Source organism: Gilbertella persicaria (genome assembly GCF_025201335.1).
Source record: "Gilbertella persicaria strain CBS 190.32 chromosome Unknown B0P05scaffold_14, whole genome shotgun sequence".
NCBI classification, from domain to species: domain Eukaryota; kingdom Fungi; phylum Mucoromycota; class Mucoromycetes; order Mucorales; family Choanephoraceae; genus Gilbertella; species Gilbertella persicaria.
In genome coordinates, this window is record NW_026251975.1 from 149,181 (window position 1) to 163,161 (window position 13,981).

Genomic DNA, 13,981 nt, shown 5'->3' on the forward strand with positions numbered 1-13,981 from the left:
AATGCACTTAGCGTCTCTGTGCGTGTATAAACAAGCTTTACAATACCTTCATTCGCCCAAGTAAAGAAGAAGATGTGTATGCATCGTTATCTATTTCACTGCCGAAGCGTTTGTTTGTCTGGCGTCTCTGTGACATGAGTGAACAATGTGGTGACAAATTGCTAGTTTATTGTCCGAAATGGGGTTATATGGATGAGTGAGAAAGAAAACTAGAGAAGATCATAGTTACGTTAAAGAGGTATAAAAGGCTGCCATAGAAATCATAAGCACTGGCTTTGGAGAGAAAGAAAGTCACAGGATGAAAAGAAGTAAACGATATTGCAGAACAGGAAATGTCAGAAAGGCTGAATATAACCTCATTCTGTCCGAGATACAGTTTAGAACACAAGTCAGATCTTTCAGGGCCGGGAAATCAAGACACATTATTGGTTAATAGCTAACGGATACCCATGATTGATTACTAGCATGTTTAAACTATGTTGCTTGATTTGCTATTTAAAAAGTAAAGCATGTAAATTTGATTTAAACCAACAATTGTATATAGCTGTTTTTGCTGACTATTATTTTATTGCAATATAAGATACATGTATCCTATCTAATCATCCGTTCAAGAAAGGGAATCATGGAACGGAAAATCTTACATCATCCTGATTCCGCGATTTAACATGTAAGCATATATTTTAGCCTTGGGACCACATAAATAATCCTAGCAATAGACCATGCGGAGCGGACTTTGCTATATTTTATGACAAATCTATATTTCTGGCAGATCTAAAAAAAGAAGAGAGAACAATTAGATAGATAGACTCTTTCTAGAATAAAATATGCAAGATCAATATAAGGAAGAGACTCTGTTAAATTATATTGAAACAAATTTAGCAACATCAGAGATATGTATTTTCCTTGTGGCTTCCCTTTCTTTTTTTTCTTAATTGGGAGGTCAAGTGCAAGCCAGGAAATGACGGCCAGCATCATTTTTTGTCCATTTTAGGAAATTGGTGTTTACATTTTCAGACTCATATTATTGAGGCAGAACTATTTCTCCTAGGTTTTCCCGAGATTTTCTTTAGTAAGACTAATGCTTGATTAACTTTTTTAATATAAATAGATTGCCTTTTTCATTTCCTGACCTTTTTTTACAAGTGTTTATTACATTAAAACTTTACATTATCATACAAAATATCATGTCTACAGATAACACAACTTCCTTAATTGTTGTATTCAAGGGTACAGCAGACGTTGAACAAGATGGTCGCATCATTCGTTTCGGTAACGGTGCCAACTTGGATACTGTTCGCGGCTTGATTGCTGAGAAACTTAGTATTGCTGGTGGCATTGCTGATATTCAGTTATTAAATAGCAAAGGTGAACTGTTAGATGGTATTGACGCTGTCAGAAATCAACAAGTCGTTTATGTTGATATGAAACAACACATCAAGGACATTATTCCCGGTCCCTCTCGTCTCCCCTTTGTCGGCAGTCTTTATGAAATGCTTCCCAACATGTAAGTGATAATATTTCTTGTCTCAAGACATTAACGACTGCATAGTACTGAAGGTTGGGTTCGTCAATTTGAAAAGCACGGTCCTCTTGTTCAAGTTGATTTATTGGGCAGAAACATCATTGGTACAAATGACCCCGTGTATGCCGAGCTCTTTGCCAAAGAATCTGAATATTTCACCAAAAAAGTCGGCGCCACAGGTCTCAACGAAATCAAGGCTTTTGGTCGTCAAGGTCTTTTCACCACAGATACTGATGAAATGGACTGGAAGCTCGCCCACAAGCTTTTAATGCCCGCATTTAGTCCTCGTGCTATTAAGGTAAGCAATGGATCCATAAAACAACAAACATACTGAGCAACAATCCAGGTCTATCAAAACGAAATGGGTCTAATCACTCAACAAACCATCAAGATCCTTGAACAATTCCAACCTAACGAACCTGTCGAAATCATTGAATGGACTACCAACCTTACTTTTGAAACGATTGGCCGTATTGGTTTTGGGTATGATTTCAACTTGCTTACATCTCGCGACCAGCCACCTAATGCTTTTATTGAGGCAATGGGTTACTGTCTGAAACAGTCTATTCAACGTATTCAACAAGCACAATTCATCAAATCACTTCCTATTGAAGCCAACCGCAAGTTTGATCGATCTATCAAGTTGATGCACGACATTGTGGATGGTGTTATCGCAGAAAGAAAGAACAGCCCTGATGCAAAAGATATGGAAAAGGATTTGTTGGGTTATATGTTGAATGCTCGTGACGAACATGGCTTGGGTTTGACAGATGAAAACATCAGAGATCAAGTGGTTACTTTTTTAATTGCTGGTCATGACACTACAGCCAATACGCTTGCCTGGACACTCTATGAACTCTCCCGAAACCCTGATATTCAAGCCAAGGTTCTTCAAGAAATCGCTGATAATCATATCACTCACAATGTACTTCCCACGGATAAGCAAGTGAGCAACATGAAGTATACTTATCAAGTCCTCAAGGAAGTTCTCCGTATGTACCCACCAGTCCGTGTTCTTGGTAAGTACTGTAAGGAGGATTGTATTGTGCCCGGTGGTTACAGAATCAAGGCTGGTACAGCTTGTTCTATACAAGTCTATTCTCTTCATCATAATGAAAAGGTCTACCCTGATCACAACCGCTTTGATCCTGATCGTTGGACTCCTGAAGAAGAACAGAAGCGTTCTCGTTTCGCTTGGTTGCCTTTCAGTACTGGTCCTCGTGGTTGTATTGGTATGGCCTTTGCTTTGCAAGAAGCCAAGACAGTTTTGGCCATGCTCTTAAATCGATTTGAATTCCGTTATGACGGTCCTCCTATTCAATATGATCCTAAGATGGCTACTACAAAGCCTGCTGATCTCTTTATGACTGTACATCCTCGTACCAATTTCCCTCAACCTAGTGATGAAGCTACCGAAGCAAAGAAGGCCGCTGATGCCACTGGAAACAAGTCCACTGCCCCTAGCATGCCTGTGGTTGCTGCTTCACGTGCCAATGTGGAATTGCCTCCTATCACATTCTTGTTTGGTACGCAAACCGGTACTGCTCAAGACTATGCCAATCAATTAGCCAATCAAGCCAAGAGCTTTGGATTTAGCAAGGTTACTCTCTGCGATATGGATAAATGGAAGGTACTTCAAGAAGGCAAATTTGTTTCTGACGACAAGAGCAAGCGTTTGGACAAGGAGCTTGTTGTGATCTGTACAGCCACTTACAACGGTCAACCACCTGATAGTGCCGAAAAGTTCGATCAATGGATTGAAAACAAGACCAAGGAAGACGGTCATGAAACTCTCTTGAATGGTCTCTCTTTTGCAGTCTTTGGTCTTGGTAACAAGAACTGGCGTACATACCAACACTTCCCCATCAAGGTCACTAATCATTTGGAAGAACTCGGTGCTGAACGCTTCTTTAGTAATGGTGAAGGTGATGCTAATGATGATATGGATGCTCAATTCACCGAATGGTGTGCTCATTTCTGGACCCACACTTTAGACAGCTATGGTATCGCTGCTTCTGAGTCTAAGCCTGTTGTCCCTACTGCTGCTTCCACGAAAGCTACTCAAGAAAGTGTTGTGAACATCAAGTTCATTGAGCCTACTAACAAGGAAGCTTGGGAAAGCGCTGCCAAGAACAACTATGGTGAACCCAAGGCTGTTATGCACACTAACCGCGAACTTCAAAAGGAAAACTCTCCAAGAAGCACAAGACATGTTGAAATTGATATCTCTCAATTGACTCCTGTAGGTGATCATGATCGTCTCTATAACGCTGGTGACCACTTGGAAGTAATGCCCGAAAACGATAGCACTACTGTAGAAGCTATTGCTTTGAACTTTGGTTGGATTTTGGATTCAGTTTTTGAAATTGATCAAGAAACACTCTCTGGCGTCTCACCTCGTTCTTTAGCTAAAAACATTAAGGGTCCTTGTACTGTCCGCAACATGCTTACTTACTATGCAGATGTTACTTCTGTACCTTCCCGCGCTGTTCTTGGTTGTTTTGCTACTCAATTGAAGAAGGTTGCTCCTGAAACTGCTGCTACTTTTGAAACTTTGCTTATGCCTGATACTGCTCACCAAGATCAATACCCTGCCTTTGTCAAAAAGCACCGTACCCTCTTGGACTTACAACTTGCCTACCCTCAAGTCAACCGCTTGGACATTGGGCAATTCTTGGCTAGTGTGCCTGTCATTCAGCCTCGACGTTACTCTATTGCCTCTTCTCCTTTGGCTTATCCTCGCTCTGCTCACTTAACTGTCGGTGTTGTCGACGATGTTGTGAACGACAAACATTATAAGGGTTTAGCTTCTTCCTTCTTGAAGCGTGGCAATGATGGCACTTTGCTTCGTGCTTCTTTGAAATCTTCCAAGAGCACCTTTAGCATGCCTGCTGATCCTAGCGTGCCCTTGATCATGATTTCTGCTGGTACTGGTTTCTCTCCTTTCCGTGGTTTCCTTCAAGAACGCAAGGCTCAAATTGACGCTGGTGAAAATGTCGGCGAGACTGTCTTGTTCTTTGGTTGTCGTAACAAAGATGAAGATTACATCTATCAAGACGAACTTGAGCAATATGCTGCTGAAAAGGTCCTCACTTATCTTCATGTTGCCTTCTCTAGAAACAAGGAACAATCACCTATCCGATATGTTCAACATGCTCTTATTGCTCAAGCTGGAAGTATCTGGAACTTGATTTATCCTTCTGATCCTAATGTGAAGCCTGCCGCTGTCTATATCTGTGGTAGTGGTGCTATGAGTCGTGATGTTTGCCGTGCTTTCTGCAACATGGCTATTTCCTTTGGTATTGCGGCGGATGATGAAGAAGCTGATAAGTTCATTGACAAGTTGACAGATGAAAAGCGTTACTTGTGTGATGTTTGGGGTTAAATTTCCCTTTTTCTTTTTTACTTTTAGATTCACTTGTAAATGAATATGTACATCAACTTTATCTGCATAATTTTTTTTATTCTTATGGAAAGTCATTGCTGTCTGCTACATAAAGACCTTGACATACCTTAATATATGTTATTTAAAATAAGCTGAATCATTTCCGTGTAGATAAGCCTTGTCAGTGTGCTATACAACGGTTAGATATAGGACAATTGTCTTGAAATAGTAATAGAGAGGCATTTCATACAGAGTTAGAGTCCAAGGCAATAGGCATTAGGCCTAAAAAAAGATAGTAGGCCAATATTCAACAAAGCCAAAAAAAAGACTTGGAAATTTTCTTATTTTTTTTATTTCTTCATTCAATAAGAATGAGGTTGTATGAACCTCCTCCATTGCCACCGTAAATCAGTCAAGTCAATAGTTTTATGTCTCTTTGTTGACTCTTTTGATAGTTATTCTGAAGAAAAGTGTGTTGCAGAACTCGATCGTATATTAAAGAGCTCTTCCAAAGTAGCTGTCTTATTAAAAGGTATTCAGGCACTCAACAAGGATGCACTAAGAAGAGGCATTACTTGCAGACCTTGTTTAGGCACAAATCAAGAGGTAATTAGGGACAACCCAAAATACACTTGAATCTTATGGTTTCGATAGTCTCGTATGGGGTATTATGATGCAAGGTATAAAAGGTAAGAGACATTGCATTGACAGCTTCATGACGAACACTGTATAGAGTCGTTTTATGCTGTGATTATATTCGTTCCAGGGATGATTTAGAAGACACACTGGTACATGAATTGACACATGCTTTCGACTCACTAAGAAAAGGCAATTTCAAGAGTATTTGTCATTTAGTTGCATGTGGAGAAATAAGAGCAAGTGCATTAGGTAAGCCAACATAGTCTCTGTCAACAAACTCACTTCTTGTTAGGCCAATGTGCTGATATGACACCCGAAAGAAAAAAGAAGGAATGTATTTGGAACGATGCTGTTAGATCAACTGAACTTCACTGTGGGTTAGAGAAAGCAAAAGCTTCAGTCAATGAAGTTTATGAGAACTGTGTTCATGATGAAGCACCTTTTAAATAAACAAGAGTCACACGCGCGTATTTATTTCAACTTGCGATTGAAGCGGGGTAAAATTCTCGAGAAAACACAAGAGTCTCTTTTCTTTTTTAATTTACATTTATCATGAGTGAAAGACAATCAAAAGCAGTACAGGAAAGACATGAACGCATATTAAATGAACTTGCCAAAAAGCCTGAAAATGAACATTGTGCTGACTGTGGTGCAAAAAGTAAGCTTCATCTTCGAGATGACCTACTTACATCTTTTTTTTATATACTAGATCCCCGTTGGGCTTCTTATTCACTTGGTGCATTTCTCTGTATTCGTTGTGCAGGTATTCATCGAAAAATGGGTACACATATCTCCAAAGTCAAGTCAATTACAATGGACCAATGGAGTATAGAGCAAATTGAGGTAATGAAAATAAACTCCAGACTTGTTCAAAAGCAGTAATGATGCTCATTCCTTCTCCTTTATAGGTGATGCGTAACTCAGGAGGAAATACTGTAGTGAACAGCAAAGTGAACCCTAACCCTGGTAATCATCCTCTTCCTATTACAAATGATGATGAGCAGTGAGTGAGAACTATGTTGAAAAGACGGAAATACTAATTTCCTATTTGTTTAGTGCTCTTGAAAGATACATCCGAGCAAAATGGGAAAAGCGTGCTTTTATGATTGACCCTACCAGACAGTCTATGGTAAATTTATCTGTGTTGATATATACTTTAACTAAAAAAAAAGGTTCAGTCACCTTCCACTCCTAAAGCAAGTCCTGCTGTCAATCGCCTACAGACCCTCCCTAAGCGATCTTCATCTGTGCCTGTCATGAACCAAAACAATATTGCCAAGTTACAGCAATTGGGTGATATGGGATTGAAAGAAGACAACCATCCATTCTTGACTCAAACACAAGGTAGTCTTGATCTCTTGACTAGAATGACACCGCCATCTGTTCCTCAACAACAACCTGTTCAATTCATGTCAGAGGAGCAAAAATTGGACCAATTACTTAAATTGGGATTTTTGGATAGAAACAGTAATTTGGATGCTCTTCGTCGTGCAGGAGGAAATGTAGATATTGCCTTGACTATTTTGAATGAAGCAAAGAATATGGCTTTTGCTGGTCAAAGCCAGTTGTTACAGCAAGCAACTCGATCTAATTCTGTACCTGGTTTAACTAATAACAACAATAATAGCTTCTCAATGGATACTGCTATTTCTGCTTCAAACACGACTGTCAATGCCCATAATCCCTTTGCACAGCCACAACAACCATCTTTGCAGTTACAACCCTTTCAATCACCACAACAACAACAGCCTTTTCAGACACAACAACAACAGCCTTTTCAGACACAACAACAGCCTTTCCAATCAATACAACCATTTCAGGTACAGCAACCATTTCAGGTACAGCAATCATTTCAAACACAGCAACCATTCCAATCAGGTTTCCCTCAACAGCAAGTGTTTACTAACCCATTCAATCTCTCCGCATCAGCACCTTCTTCAGGTATGTGTAACGTTGCAATTTACAAACTAATTTCATTCAATTTAGGCTTTCCTTCAAATAATACAATGTCATTGTTCCCACAACAACAACAACAACAACCAACCTCAAATCCATTCTCTCAAATGAACGCACCTTCTTACTTGAGCTCAAATGTTCAACCTCAACAAAATCCTTGGTCTGCAACAACACCAAGCCATAGTCTATTTTAGGCTTTTTTTTTCTAAATTAACAATTGTAGTCAAATAAATTCATATATAATCTCGTGTCTGGTACCTTTTTTTTTATCTCTCTTTTCTCCCTTCTCTTTCTCTTTTTATGTCGAATCCAATAGCTGATACAGCTGAATATTTTGCTCGCTACAAGCAACAAGATCCTTATCAGGATGAAGCCTCTTTTTATAGTTCGAATACTTCTTCCCCAAGAAACACGTTTCAACACACTGACAATTTTGACAGGCGTTCTCAGTGGCAGCGTGTCTTTAATCGTATTTCGTTCCTTAATCCTTTAGATACCAAACAACAAAAGCAGCAGTTATCAGACGATGAAGACGACCGAGACACATTTGAATTGATGCGTACCAGCCATACGAAAATGCGATCCAGTTCACTTCGCCAGAATTCACAGCATGAACAGATAGATCCTACGATGACTATTCGTATGCCACGACTGGAAGAAGAAAAACTGCCTTCAGCGTATGATTTGGCAAACGATCAGATTGATCCGCTCAATGATCTGCTCGAAGAAAACAACTATTTTAAACATCCTTTTCAGTCTGAACAAAAGCAACAGGTACCTGAGTTACAAGTACCCTCACCTGCCAAGACACCTGCGATGCATACTCGTCGACATCTGCAAGAGACAGGCGTGCCTGATCTCGAACAAGAAGAAAGTCGGTTTATTATTAAGGATCGATGGGACCGTACGCTGGATCGACTTAAAGTGATAGCCAACCTGCAGCCCTCACATCCTACTGCTGGACATGCTCCACTGATTGATGGTCCTTCTCATACATTAGCTACTTATTACCCGCCTGCTTTTGATCCCATTTTTGCGGCCTTTACAAAAGACGAACATGGAAAAAAATTGGTACTAGTGTAACATCAACATTATATATATATATTCTAACTGACTTTAGCCACCCATCTTGCTACAATGCATTTATGTAATTAAGTTCGACTATCCCAAAACTTCTATAAAAACTCAAAAGTCTTTTTATATTGTAGGTCAATGTTACTGATTCAGAAGATATTCATGGTGGAAACCAATGGGTATTTCGAGTAGAACTACAATATGGTGATGTTAAATGGGTTATTCGTCGAGGCATTGCTGATTTCATGTCACTACATATCAAACTTAAGGTCAAATCCAATATTTATGATTATATGCCTGATCCACCCAATTTCCCAAACCAGCTATCCAACTTGCTTGATACAGCCAAATCAACCATTGGTCTTCACCTTAAAGAAGAAGAAGAAGATCCAAACCTCACTCAGGAACAAGTGTCCAACATCAAAAACAAAGCGGCTCTTCATCGACGCATTGAACTCACACAATACTTGCGCAAACTTCTTTTGCGTGCTCATATGACAGTAAGTTCAGATATTTGTGAGTTTCTGGAACTATCGGCCATTAGTATTGTGCAGGATATGGGATGGAAAGGTAAAGAAGGCTATTTGCGCAACCGTATCAATTATGTCTCGCCTCGCTGTTGTTCTCTTTGGAAAACACAGCGATGGAAGACAGAATGGATCATCTTGAGAGACTCTTATATGGCATTCTGTAAAGATACATCCTCTCAGACACCTACGGATGTGATGTTGTTTGATAATTCACTCAAGATTCGAATGCAGGAACCTCGAGTGTATTTAGGGAGCTATCATATTACGCTTAGTAACGAATCAAGAAAGATTGAAATCAAAGGCACTAAACGAGAAATTGATCAGTGGATTGAGAGTATTGAAAAAGTACGTCGACAGAGTCCTTGGGTACGAAACCACCGTTTTGGTTCATTTGCTCCAGTGAGAAATAATGCCAAAGTCAAATGGTTTGTGGATGGCGAAAGTAGGTAGACATAACTGTATACGTGTGGAGCATGAGTTGATCTGGGTCTTTGTTAGATCATTTTAATGCAGTTGCAGAAGCCATTTTGTCTGCTAAATCAGAAATTTATATTGCAGATTGGTGGTTATCACCTGAAATTGTAAGCGAGTATCTTTTGCATGGGAAGATACTGATGATAATGATAGTATTTAAGAAGACCGCCAGAAGAGAACGAAGATTTTAGATTGGATCGTCTTTTACATCGTAAAGCAAAAGAAGGCGTCAAAGTGTATATCATTGTGTATAAAGATATGTCTTTAGCTTTGACCATTAACTCTGTACATACAAAACAATGGCTACAAAATTTACATCCTAATATTATTGGTAAGCTATTATTTTTCATAAGTCTATATCTCATCCTATATATTAGTGCAACGCCATCCTGATCATAAACTATCCAACGATAATACTGTCCTGTTCTGGTCCCATCATGAAGTAAACAATCCACATAACATCACATAACATTTAACCTATTGTTGCCTATATAGAAAATTGTAGTGGTTGATAATCGATTGGCATTTATAGGCGGTTTAGATTTATGTTTTGGGTAAAAAAAAAGATTTTGCCCTGAGTCTGATAGCATTTCTTTTCTAGTCGATATGATACACATAGCCATTCTTTATCTGATTTTCCTGCTGATACACATGATCGTGAAGTATTTCCCGGTCAAGATTATTCTAATCCTCGAGTAAAAGATTTCATTGATGGTACATAGAGGCAAAGTGTAGAAATGATATACTTAACTCATATAGTTGTGCAACATGCCAAGACGTTAGTCGATAGAAAAGAAGTTCCTCGTATGCCATGGCATGATGTTACTTTGGGTGTGGTAAAGTAGATAGACCACTTGAATGTATTTATTGACTGCTTTTCTTAGGTGGGTCCCATTGCCCGTGATATTGCTCGTCATTTTATTCAACGATGGAATTTCATCAAGTCAAAAAAGAGTATGCATCGGCGCAATGTACCACTGTTGATGCCTAAAGGTGAATATGTGGCTGCACGGGATGAATCCAATTTTACAGGTACATGTCGAGTGCAGTTATTGAGAAGCTCTGCTCGATGGAGTTCAGATATTGAAAGAGAAGTAAGTCAAACAAAAATGGGTCATGTGATCTAAACATACTATAGCACTCCATCTATAATGCCTATATGGAATGCATTGCTCATTCAAAGCACTACATTTACTTTGAAAACCAATTCTTCAGTAAGTCTCTTTCTAAAATAAGCATTGTTAACTTGTCTTAATTAGTCAGTGCAACACAAGATGATAAAATATTACGTAATAGAATTGCAGAAGCACTTGTAGAAAGAATCAAACGAGCTCATAAAAACAAGGAGAAATTCAGAGTGTTTGTCCTGATACCTTTAATTCCTGCTTTTGAAGGTGATTTGACGTCCAGTGAGGCATCTTCAGCAAGGTAAATTACACATATCACTAAAAAAAAAAAAGCTAAACCATGTATCATAGAAATGTAATGCACTTTCAATACATCACCATTTCTCGAGGAGGTCACTCAATTGTTGAAAAGCTAAAAGAATGCGGTATTAATGCAGACGATTATATTTCATGGTTTAGTCTACGTAATTACGGTAAAATCAAAGTTCCTAAATTCCACACAACATCCAATAATGATAGTGGTACTGTATTTGGTGATGACATCTCAACCAAGAACCCATTTGATGATCAACCTCAACTTTCTCGATTACAGACTAACCAGTCTAATGCACATTCGTTAAAGAACCCATTCAATGAAGGTAAAAGAGGATCTTCACAAAGCACACACCAGCCTGAAGTAGACGATGATCGTTATGATTATGTTAGTGAATTACTCTATATTCATGATAAACTGATGATTGTGGATGATCGTATTGTGTTGATGGGTTCAGCCAATATCAATGACAGATCTCAGCTTGGTAATCGTGATTCTGAAATAGCCATGCTGGTGGAAGATACAGAAATGGTGCCGTCCTATATGAACGGTGAAGAGGTAATCAGAAAACAAACATTATGCGCTACATAAAACTCACATCAAATGAACTCTAGTTTCAAGCATCCAAGTTTGCTCATACACTCAGAATGCAATTATGGAAAGAACATTTGGGTCTGTTGAACTTTGAAGACTGGTCTCAATTGTTACAAGAGGAGGAACATCAGCCTCGTTCTGACCATCTAAACATGCCTCAACCTAAACATGCTTATCCCAGTCTGACTCGATCCACTAACAATGCTCAAGACATCAAGTCCATTGAAGCTGATGAGCCTGTCAAGATGCTTGACAAAGCCAGTCGTACATTTAGTTTCTATGACACGTTTCACAAGCACCGTCATACCAAACGAGAAGATGCAGCTGCTTTAGATCCTCTTTCGGATCGATTTTACCATCATATCTGGCTAAAACGAGCCACGACTAATACCCGTATCTATCGCAAACTATTTCACTGTGTGCCTGACGATACAATCCATACTTATGAACAACACCGTAAATTTATACCTGATCCTGCCCTTGTCAAATCAAACCATGTTGCAGATCCAAATTGGTCAGAAAAAAAAATTGTGGATCAGTTGAATGAGATTCAAGGACACTTGGTGGTGTTTCCAAAAGACTATCTTAAGGATGAAAACTTACTCCAGGGCACTTTGATTGATACTGTCACGCCTTTAATTATCTTTACCTAATTATTACACTTTATTATTGTATAAATCTGTGGCTGTCATTCCTTTTAGATTGAAGCCATGTACTTCTTTTTTGCCTTCAATTCTTTGAATAGCCAATGTATTTTGCTTCATGATATCTCTTGCTGTGTCAATCTTTTCATCCAATAATACTTGATCTAAGCCAAGATGAGTACATCTCCTCTTAGTGTATTTATTTCACCTTTTTGAATTAATGTCTTGACATTCTCTGTTGGTAATTTGATAAACATGTCACCAAAAAATGTCCATAGTTTTTCGTCTATAAATCACATAAGCTTCATCCAATTCTTTTTTTTCTATGCTACCTTGTGTCTTTTTTATTTGCGATAAAGCCTCTCGGTTGCTATTTCTCTTTCTGTCATAATCAATGACCTATATACGCGTGAGTCATTTGAATGAAATACAAAACTCTACTTGCAGCTTGTTTATTGATGAATATTTCTTCGGCCAAGTGTTCTTTTTCAGCAAGTGCTGTTGTCTTATTAATTACTGAATACATATAAGATCATATATCTTACTTTGTTCTATCTGGTTAGCAATCAAAGAAGAAGACATGATAATAATAAAAACAAAACAAAAGAAAAAAAACTTTATGCATTTCGAAATAAAAATCACAACAAGCCACCAAGTCTCTTGATGGAAATACGAATTAGCCGAGCATGAAAGAAAAGGCACTTGTTCTTTCAGCAACAATGAGTGAATACATAGCATCAACAATTCTTTGACATATAGAAAATAACGTATACAATCACATAAAAAAAAGACGTGGTATAATATCAGGTTGTCAAGTCGAAATAAACAGAGAGAAGTTGTCATTGAGACCATCTTGCTTATGATTATGTCTATATACACTGTGAGTCCTATTTGCCTATAGATATCCGTTTATTCTAGGCATCATGATGTTGGCAGAGAAGGCACTAATTCAGTTCATTTTATCCAGTATGTCATCCTTGTGTAACGGAAACTTTAAATGAAATACTTAATCCGCTACAGAGATACTAGACTCTTGACCGATACACCGCTTCTTGTACAGAAGGCTGCCGTTTTCAGATTTATTTCAACATTGGAGCGACTGACGTTTAAGGAGAAAGCAGGAAGATTTTCATGAAAGAGCAAAGTGGTTATGCCTGAGATCGCAATGGCTAAAGCTAGATACCTTATCTCTTTCACTTATACTACGACCATTCTTGACTGAGGGACATTCAGGATTATAAAAAATTAAAGGTATCTTGTTGTTTCCTGCCTTCTGACTGATTGCTTAGGACGTTGAAGTCTCTAGAAACAGTAGACACAGGTTTGAGATGTATCTTTATTTTAGTGCCAAAGTTGCCATCCTTATGCGCCTTGTAGCTTTGTCTCAGTTCTACTTATCATTGCATAATAACAAAAGATGATAGTAATCAAACTTTGTGTTGAGACTTAGCTGCACTATAGTTTTCATAGTTTACTGTTGCAGAATAAGATCACAACTTCCCAAACCTAAGCAAGTCCAGAATATAAACGCAATGAAATATAGGTAATTTATAGTGACACAAGCATCGATGCATAAAATAAACACAATTGTGTGTTATAGAAGCCTTCTTCAGTTTTTCAAATAAGCCATAAAGAATAGTTTTCATCAGAAACTAAGTCTAAAAACACAAAGAAAAAGGGAAACTATGATGATAGCTTCAGTCAATAGATTTACAATTAAACA

General features: G+C 38.3%; 5 protein-coding genes across 5 annotated transcripts; 4 read left to right on the forward strand and 1 right to left on the reverse strand.

Annotated features, from left to right (window-relative positions):
- Positions 1–1,120: 1,120 nt before the first annotated feature.
- On the forward strand, positions 1,121–5,253 carry B0P05DRAFT_488835 (cytochrome P450). Its single transcript, XM_051575289.1, has 3 exons — positions 1,121–1,504; positions 1,550–1,820; positions 1,869–5,253. The coding sequence occupies exons 1-3, from the start codon at positions 1,185–1,187 to the stop codon at positions 4,905–4,907; spliced, it is 3,630 nt and encodes a 1,209-aa protein (XP_051436051.1). The 5' UTR covers positions 1,121–1,184; the 3' UTR covers positions 4,908–5,253.
- On the forward strand, positions 5,254–6,051 carry B0P05DRAFT_536681 (peptidase M76). The gene is made up of 5 exons (XM_051577606.1): positions 5,254–5,310; positions 5,363–5,513; positions 5,562–5,596; positions 5,641–5,795; positions 5,839–6,051. The coding sequence occupies exons 1-5, from the start codon at positions 5,279–5,281 to the stop codon at positions 5,994–5,996; spliced, it is 531 nt and encodes a 176-aa protein (XP_051436052.1). The 5' UTR covers positions 5,254–5,278; the 3' UTR covers positions 5,997–6,051.
- Positions 6,052–6,079: 28 nt separating this feature from the next.
- On the forward strand, positions 6,080–7,759 carry B0P05DRAFT_536685 (uncharacterized protein). The gene is made up of 6 exons (XM_051577607.1): positions 6,080–6,204; positions 6,256–6,389; positions 6,455–6,549; positions 6,603–6,675; positions 6,725–7,487; positions 7,533–7,759. The coding sequence occupies exons 1-6, from the start codon at positions 6,099–6,101 to the stop codon at positions 7,694–7,696; spliced, it is 1,335 nt and encodes a 444-aa protein (XP_051436053.1). The 5' UTR covers positions 6,080–6,098; the 3' UTR covers positions 7,697–7,759.
- A 35-nt stretch (positions 7,760–7,794) lies between these two features.
- B0P05DRAFT_488843 (uncharacterized protein) lies at positions 7,795–12,274 on the forward strand. The gene is made up of 14 exons (XM_051575290.1): positions 7,795–8,573; positions 8,623–8,649; positions 8,711–9,548; positions 9,605–9,687; positions 9,734–9,911; positions 9,958–10,022; positions 10,076–10,134; positions 10,182–10,294; positions 10,340–10,416; positions 10,465–10,674; positions 10,719–10,794; positions 10,840–11,008; positions 11,059–11,578; positions 11,635–12,274. Exons 1-14 carry the CDS (start codon positions 7,803–7,805, stop codon positions 12,265–12,267), a joined length of 3,819 nt encoding a protein of 1,272 aa, XP_051436054.1. The 5' UTR covers positions 7,795–7,802; the 3' UTR covers positions 12,268–12,274.
- Positions 12,275–12,333: 59 nt separating this feature from the next.
- B0P05DRAFT_536697 (uncharacterized protein) lies at positions 12,334–12,849 on the reverse strand. Its single transcript, XM_051577608.1, has 4 exons — positions 12,804–12,849; positions 12,704–12,756; positions 12,591–12,657; positions 12,334–12,544 (listed from the first exon to the last, which is right to left on the reverse strand). Exons 1-4 carry the CDS (start codon positions 12,838–12,840, stop codon positions 12,423–12,425), a joined length of 279 nt encoding a protein of 92 aa, XP_051436055.1. The 5' UTR covers positions 12,841–12,849; the 3' UTR covers positions 12,334–12,422.
- Positions 12,850–13,981: the final 1,132 nt, after the last annotated feature.

What these genes read in the sequence shown, in the direction of transcription:
- B0P05DRAFT_488835 (XM_051575289.1), top strand. Translation starts at nt 1,185, where the DNA reads ATGTCTACAGATAACACAACTTCCTTAATTGTTGTATTCAAGGGTACA. An exon ending in TATGAAATGCTTCCCAACAT is followed by an intron (nt 1,505 to 1,549) that starts GTAAGTGATAAT and finishes ACGACTGCATAG; the next exon opens with TACTGAAGGTTGGGTTCGTC. An exon ending in TTAGTCCTCGTGCTATTAAG is followed by an intron (nt 1,821 to 1,868) that starts GTAAGCAATGGA and finishes GCAACAATCCAG; the next exon opens with GTCTATCAAAACGAAATGGG.
- B0P05DRAFT_536697 (XM_051577608.1), bottom strand. Translation starts at nt 12,840, where the DNA reads ATGTCTTCTTCTTTGATTGCTAACCAGATAGAACAAA. An exon ending in TGCTAACCAGATAGAACAAA is followed by an intron (nt 12,757 to 12,803) that starts GTAAGATATATG and finishes ATAAGACAACAG; the next exon opens with CACTTGCTGAAAAAGAACAC. An exon ending in GCAAATAAAAAAGACACAAG is followed by an intron (nt 12,545 to 12,590) that starts GTAGCATAGAAA and finishes TGTGATTTATAG; the next exon opens with ACGAAAAACTATGGACATTT.
- B0P05DRAFT_536685 (XM_051577607.1), top strand. Translation starts at nt 6,099, where the DNA reads ATGAGTGAAAGACAATCAAAAGCAGTACAGGAAAGACATGAACGCATA. An exon ending in TGCTGACTGTGGTGCAAAAA is followed by an intron (nt 6,205 to 6,255) that starts GTAAGCTTCATC and finishes TTTATATACTAG; the next exon opens with ATCCCCGTTGGGCTTCTTAT. An exon ending in ATTACAAATGATGATGAGCA is followed by an intron (nt 6,550 to 6,602) that starts GTGAGTGAGAAC and finishes CTATTTGTTTAG; the next exon opens with TGCTCTTGAAAGATACATCC.
- B0P05DRAFT_536681 (XM_051577606.1), top strand. Translation starts at nt 5,279, where the DNA reads ATGAGGTTGTATGAACCTCCTCCATTGCCACC. An exon ending in GAACCTCCTCCATTGCCACC is followed by an intron (nt 5,311 to 5,362) that starts GTAAATCAGTCA and finishes CTCTTTTGATAG; the next exon opens with TTATTCTGAAGAAAAGTGTG. An exon ending in TATGATGCAAGGTATAAAAG is followed by an intron (nt 5,597 to 5,640) that starts GTAAGAGACATT and finishes AACACTGTATAG; the next exon opens with AGTCGTTTTATGCTGTGATT.
- B0P05DRAFT_488843 (XM_051575290.1), top strand. Translation starts at nt 7,803, where the DNA reads ATGTCGAATCCAATAGCTGATACAGCTGAATATTTTGCTCGCTACAAG. An exon ending in ACGAACATGGAAAAAAATTG is followed by an intron (nt 8,574 to 8,622) that starts GTACTAGTGTAA and finishes AACTGACTTTAG; the next exon opens with CCACCCATCTTGCTACAATG. An exon ending in AGTAAAAGATTTCATTGATG is followed by an intron (nt 10,295 to 10,339) that starts GTACATAGAGGC and finishes TAACTCATATAG; the next exon opens with TTGTGCAACATGCCAAGACG.